Below are 6,000 nucleotides of genomic sequence, written 5' to 3'. Positions count from 1 at the left end.
CACGATGTGAGGGCAAGGTGGGCACAAGGAGAGAACTGGGGAAAGGGACGCTGTCGCCTTCCTAAGACGGTAGCCTCTCTGTGTTCAGTTCCACTGTAGAAGCACGGTTAGTTAACAGAGAATCTGTAGGGAAGGCTCCCTTTCCTGGTTCTTCATTTGTAGCTCTGCTTTCCGGTGTGGCCTGCCCAGCCTGTGCTGGACTTGGCCCCTACCTCCCTGCTGTCCCTCTGTGCACTGGGGACTCCCAGATCTTCCTCCCCCTCAGCCCAGTGGCCTTTCCTTTCTGCACCTGTTTCCTCTCCAGGCAAGGCCCCCGTGCACTGCACAGACCAAACACTCAGTAGGTGCTAAGAGAACGTACCACTAACTAAATGCCACCACATGAACCCTATGTTCTCAAACCGTCCCCTTCCACCATGACTCCAAAGTGTCATCTCCATCATTTCACACTCACAAACACACAGCTCAGGCTCTGGCTTACCTCCCTGGTATGATAAAATTCTAGGCTATGTGTTCTGGCATTCAAGACCTCTACTTGCTCCCCGCACCCCCACTGCGACCGTAAGCTTCCCGCCCCACAATATTGCAAATTCCATGTTTGCACTGTTGTCACTGTCTTCATATAGATGCTCACAGGAAAATCTCTAGTGGTTACTTCTATTCTGCTCTGAGCAGCCAACACCCTGTGCAACCCTCCCTCTGTGTGACCGTCCCTCACAGGTACTTGGACAAGGAAAGGGACACAATGAGTCTGTGCTGAAGGGCTCTTCTCTGTCAGGTGAGGTGCAGGGTACTGTTTGTTCCAATTTACAGATGAGGGAAGCAAGGCTTCCAGAGGATAAGGTAAGTTCCCACAGCCAGTGAGAGGGCGTGAGCAGGAAGTTGAACCCAGCTCTGCTGACATTGGCATCCCCGCTCTCGAGTGTGCTCCCAAAAGCCTCCCAACTAACATTTCATAATCAGTTCTAGGATCTCACCCACACTCCATAGTGTGTGGCTGCACGACCGTCGCCAACCCTGGGTCCCCTGAGACCCGACCTGAAGGGGGGGGTCATTGCCAGCCCAGTATCTCCTGGACACTGGGCTCTGTCCAGCTAAGAGGCTAGGTCCCCTCTAGTGTGACTGGCACTTGAGCTGCTGACACCACTTTGCCACAGAAAACCCCTACCTGCACAGGAAATGGGGAGCCTGGAAAAGATGCCGGCCTTGTAGACCAGACAGCCAGCTCTGTGGGCCCAGGTGAGCAAGGGCCCCTCCTGGCCCTCTGGCCTCTTCTGGACGTTCTGGGCTATTCCTCCTTCCTCCTCCACTCTTCTCTTTTCCTGGAGTTACTGCTTCTTCCCTCCCTGCCACAGGGTTCCGGGACGCCCCCTGGACTTTTGCTTTACTCTCTGCCCCTCCCCCACCTTGCTTCTCAGGGGCTCTGTCTCCTTGAGCTTCTTCCCTGGTCACTCAGTCATTCCATCAACACTGATGCCTCACGGGATCCTGGAGCCGCCCACTGGCTGGTGGGAGAGAACATCTGGCTTGGGGACGATCGTCCTCCCTAAGCCTCTGTCTACCCCACTTCTTACTTCACCCCTTCACGTCTGTCTGTCTATGACTTCCTCTTCCGTCTCCCTGGCTCTCTTCCTCTAAGCCTCAGTTTCTCCATCCCCTGTCCCTTCTCAAGTTCTCATCCCCATAATAACGCTGGGAGGTGGACTCTACTATCACCCACATTTTAGATATAAGGACACAGAGGCTCAGAGAGTTTGGGTGACCTGCCAGGGCCACACACCCGGTAACTTGTGGCGCCCGGCCAGTAAGTCCTGGGCCGCGCGGCCTCGAGTCGGTCTCCGCGCCGCCGGCTCCGCCCACCGATCTCGCCCGATGCCCCGCCCCCTCGTCTACCCCGCCCACCGAACCAGGCCCCGCCCTCGCCCCGCCCCGCCCGGCTCGGAGGCCCGAGGACCCGGAGCAGAGGCGCTCTAGCCTGCGGCGGCGGCGGCGTAAACGATGTGGTTCTTTGCCCGGGACCCGGTCCGGGACTTCCCGTTCGAGCTCAGCCCGGACCCCCCCGAGGGCGGCCCGCCCGGGCCCTGGGTCCTGCACCGCGGCCGCAAGAAGGTGAGCGCGGCCCGGCTCCGCAGGCCGCGGCCGACCTCGGCTTCGCCTAGTCAGCGGCGCCGGCCCCGCCGCGTCGCGCCCCGCCTGACGTGGCTGCGGAGCCTCCCGGGCAACGGGCCGGGGGAGGGGGCCGGGCAGGGCCGACGTGGCGGGCGGAAGGACCGAGGGACGACAGGCGGACGGAACCGGGATCACGTGGGCCCGGCTCAGTGTCCGGGGGCTGACCTGGGGAGAGACCGGCGGTGGCCCTTTCCTCCCCGCACTTACCAGCTCTGCGGACCATCTCGGAGCTGGAGTGGTCGCCTGGGGCCCGGCCCACATCCCTCAGGTCCCTCTGCCCTCCCCCCAGGCCACAGGCAGCCCGGTGTCCATCTTCGTGTATGATGTGAAGCCCGGTGCCGACGAGCAGACCCAGGTGGCCAAAGCTGCCTTCAAGCGCCTCAAAACTCTCCGGCACCCCAACATTCTGGCCTACATCGATGGGCTGGAGGTACCTGCTGCCCGGGCTGCCCCATCTCTGCCCCTCGCTTTCTCCCAGTCTCCCAGTCGTGTCTTCTGTCTTCCTGCCCCTCAGCTCCCACCCCTTCTGCCTCAGCACCCCCAGATTGGATTCTCCCGCCACCAGCTGTCTGTCTCCCTGTGCCTCTCATCGCCCCTTCCTCTCCCGCCATGTCCCCTTCTTCAGACAGACAGATGCCTCCATGTAGTGACAGAGGCAGTGACCCCACTGAAAATGTACCTCAAGGAGCGAGCCGATGCCGGTGGCCTGAAGGAGCTGGAGCTTTCCTGGGGGCTACACCAGATTGTGGTGAGATGGGGGGCAGTGGTGATGAGCACAGGGTGGGGGACTTGAGTTGCTGGAGTGTGACGGCTCCTTCTGCCCCCAGAAAGCCCTCAGCTTCCTGGTCAATGACTGCAGCCTCATCCACAACAATGTCTGCATGGCCGCTGTGTTCGTGGACCGCGCTGGCGAGTGGAAGCTGGGCGGCCTGGACTACATGTATTCGTCTCAGGGCAATGGCGGGGGGCCCCCCCGGAAGGGGGTCCCTGAACTTGAGCAGTATGACCCCCCGGAGTTGGCTGATGGCAGTGGCAGAGCAGTCAGGGAGAAATGGTGGGTGACTGGGGGCGGCATGCCCCAGCCTGCCCTATTCTGGAAGCTTCTGCGGCCTCGGGACCCCTCAGCTAGCTGGCACTCCCCCTGTCCCCTGCTGCCCAGCTGGGGAGGGAACCAGGGTCCTCCGGGAGGTAGGGCAGGAAAAACACAGGCTTTGAGTGTGTTTTGGTGGTTCTGAATCTGAAAGATATGTGACCTGGGGTGGATGTTCTTGCTTCCCTGAGCCTCACTTTCTTTATCTGTCCAACGGGACTAATGAACCCTGCGTCTCAGGGCTGATGGGAGGATCAGCTGAGGGACATAGCTCAGTGTCTGCCATGCAGTTAGTGTCTGGTGACCAAGGCAGGTTGGAAGCCTATGCTGGCGGGTGGCAAGACCTCCAGCAGCTCTGGTCACTGCCCTGCTTCAGGTCAGCTGACATGTGGCGCTTGGGCTGCCTCATCTGGGAAGTCTTCAATGGGCCCCTACCTCGGGCGGCTGCCCTGCGCAACCCTGGGAAGGTGAGTGTCTGACCCAATCCCAGCTCCTCTCTGCCAGCCAACCAGCCCTGCCCTGACGCTCACCCTTTTCCCATAGATCCCCAAATCGCTGGTGCCCCATTACTGCGAGCTAGTGGGAGCCAACCCCAAGGTGCGTCCCAATCCAGCCCGCTTCCTCCAGAACTGCCGGGCGCCCGGTGGCTTCATGAACAACCGCTTTGTGGAGACCAACCTCTTTTTGGAAGAGATTCAGGTGAGCCCCCCAGCCCACCCTGGGCTTTGGTTCTGTGTTCTTCACCCTGGCCCTCCCTCCCCACTTTGTGGGCTCCCTCATAATTAGACCCTGGGAAACAAGCACGGAGTGTGGAGCCAGGCTCTCTGGGCCTGAACCCTGGCTCCAACTCTTACTGTGTGACTTGTCTGACGCTCGTTACTAATACTAGTACCTACTTCAAAGGAGCTTGGTGAGGAGTGAGTTTGAAGTGCACAGTATAGCATCTGGCACGTAGTAGGTACTTAGTGACTGCTCCTGGCACCTCACTGATTGCACCGTACATGCTGGCCCTGACCCTGATGTCCGCCGTGCTCAGTGTCGCAATGTGTTGTGGGCAGCAGGGTGGGGATGGAGAGTCAGACCTAGGATCCTGCCCTCGAAGGATCGAGCAGGGAGTAAATGGACCAGGTACCCACCCTCGGGGACTCTCGCTGGCAGAGAGGGACAGAAAATACATAAAAGAAAATTTGTACTCCCCAGGGCAGCGATAAGCACCAGGAAGGAAAATAGTGGGTCAAGGGTGCTCAGGGAAGGGCCCTCTCAGAGCTGACATTTGAGCTGAAGAGTGGGAAGGTGGGAGCCATGGGGATGGTAATTGGGGAAGAATGTTCCAGGAAGGGGGAAGAGCAAATGGAAAGATGTGAGGAAGGGATCCTTGGCTCAGTCTCCTTCAACTTCGGCTTCCATATCTGTATGATGGGGATAATAATAGTCTCTGCTGACCCATAGGTTGTTGTAGGGAATGAAGGAGGAAGGCTCAGCCCTGCATACCTGCTCTGACCTGGCTGTTGGCGGGGGGCACACAGAAGGGTGACTGAGAATCTGGAGGAGTGACAGACGCTGGCACAGACTTTGATGGAGCAGGGTCTGTGGACTCTTCAGAGCACGGGGAACCTGAGCTGCATCTCGAGGCAGAAGTGCTGGAAATGCTGAACCCCGTGCCTCCTGGGCAGTGTGGGGGCAGCAGGAGCTTTGTTACATGGAGTTCTCCTCACATGGCTGACTCTGCCAGGCTGCCTTGCTTAAAATGTGTTCCAGAGGAGATGGGCTGTCTCCCAAGGAGAATGTGGGAGGGCAGCGCCTAGGGGCCCCTCTTCCCATCATTGGGCAGACCAGTGGAGAGAGCCCAGCTAGGCAACCTGGGGTGTGGTTGGGTCTTCCTCTGGGCCTCAGCGCCCCATGAGGCCTGCTGTCAGAGCACGAAGCCCGCCTCCCATGCTCGACTGAGCTGCTCAGGCGCCAACCAGGTCCTCCTCATCCCCAGCCAGAGGTCAGCTCTTCTGGGCCAGGCAGCAGCTTGGGGAACGAGGGTACAGTAGTGAGCACAGGAACTTTGGAAGCATACAGGACTAGGTCATAATCCCTGCCCAGTGACTCCTGGCTGGTGACCTTGAGCCTCAGCCTCCTTGCCTGTGCATGAGGGGATGAGCACCTCTCTGCAGCACTGTGGAGGTACCAGAGCACTGAGTCACACTTTCCCCTGACTGCTTTTTAGCTGTGTGACTTTGGACTGATTCCTTGCCCTCTCTGTGCCTCAGCTTCCTTGGTGGAGTAAATGAGGATTATGTTGGCACCTATGTCATAAAGTTGTGGGGGGATTATTTAACCTGCATAAAGGTTTTATTTTTTATTTATTTATTTTTAAAAATACTTTATTTATTTATTTGACAGAGACAGACACAGCGAGAGAGGGAACACAAGCAGGGGGAGTGGGAGAGGGAGAAGCAGGCTTCCCGTGGAGCAGGGAGCCCGATGCGGGGCTTGATCCCGGGACCCTGGGATCATGCCCTGAGCCGAAGGCAGACGCTTAATGACTGAGCCACCCAGGCGCCCCAGCATAAAGGTTTTAGTATAGAACTCTGGCTGGCCTGCAGTCTGTCCTCAGGAAATGTGAGCTCTGAGGGTGACGGCCTCCGAGGGAGGTTGTGGGGATCATTGAGCTGACAGCCTGGCCTGTCTGGGGTCGGCCGACCTGATCCCTGCCTTGCCCACAGCTTGCCACGAACGCCAACCCAGCCAGG

At 58.9% G+C, this 6,000-nt stretch overlaps 1 protein-coding gene across 3 annotated transcripts in view; it reads left to right on the top strand.

Moving 5' to 3' along the window:
* Positions 1-1,933: 1,933 nt before the first annotated feature.
* Positions 1,934-6,000, top strand: part of SCYL1 (SCY1 like pseudokinase 1) — an 11,999-nt gene continuing 7,932 nt past the window's right edge. For all 3 annotated transcript variants that reach the window (XM_028118466.2, XM_028118465.2, XM_028118467.2), the window contains exons 1-6: positions 1,934-2,109; positions 2,459-2,599; positions 2,795-2,917; positions 2,997-3,223; positions 3,636-3,726; positions 3,803-3,958. In XM_028118466.2, coding sequence (XP_027974267.2) covers positions 1,999-2,109; positions 2,459-2,599; positions 2,795-2,917; positions 2,997-3,223; positions 3,636-3,726; positions 3,803-3,958 — 849 coding nt within the window. In that variant the 5' untranslated portion in view covers positions 1,934-1,998. The remainder of the gene's footprint in view (positions 2,110-2,458; positions 2,600-2,794; positions 2,918-2,996; positions 3,224-3,635; positions 3,727-3,802; positions 3,959-6,000) is intronic.

The sequence above is a fragment of the Eumetopias jubatus genome, unplaced genomic scaffold (assembly GCF_037043125.1).
Source record: "Eumetopias jubatus isolate StellerSeaLion01/CBP00866 unplaced genomic scaffold, mEumJub1_p1.0 scaffold_13, whole genome shotgun sequence".
In the NCBI taxonomy this organism is placed as follows: Eukaryota; Metazoa; Chordata; class Mammalia; order Carnivora; family Otariidae; genus Eumetopias; species Eumetopias jubatus.
The sequence above is the reverse complement of the archived record's forward strand: the minus strand, read 5'-3'. Positions and strand labels throughout refer to the sequence as shown.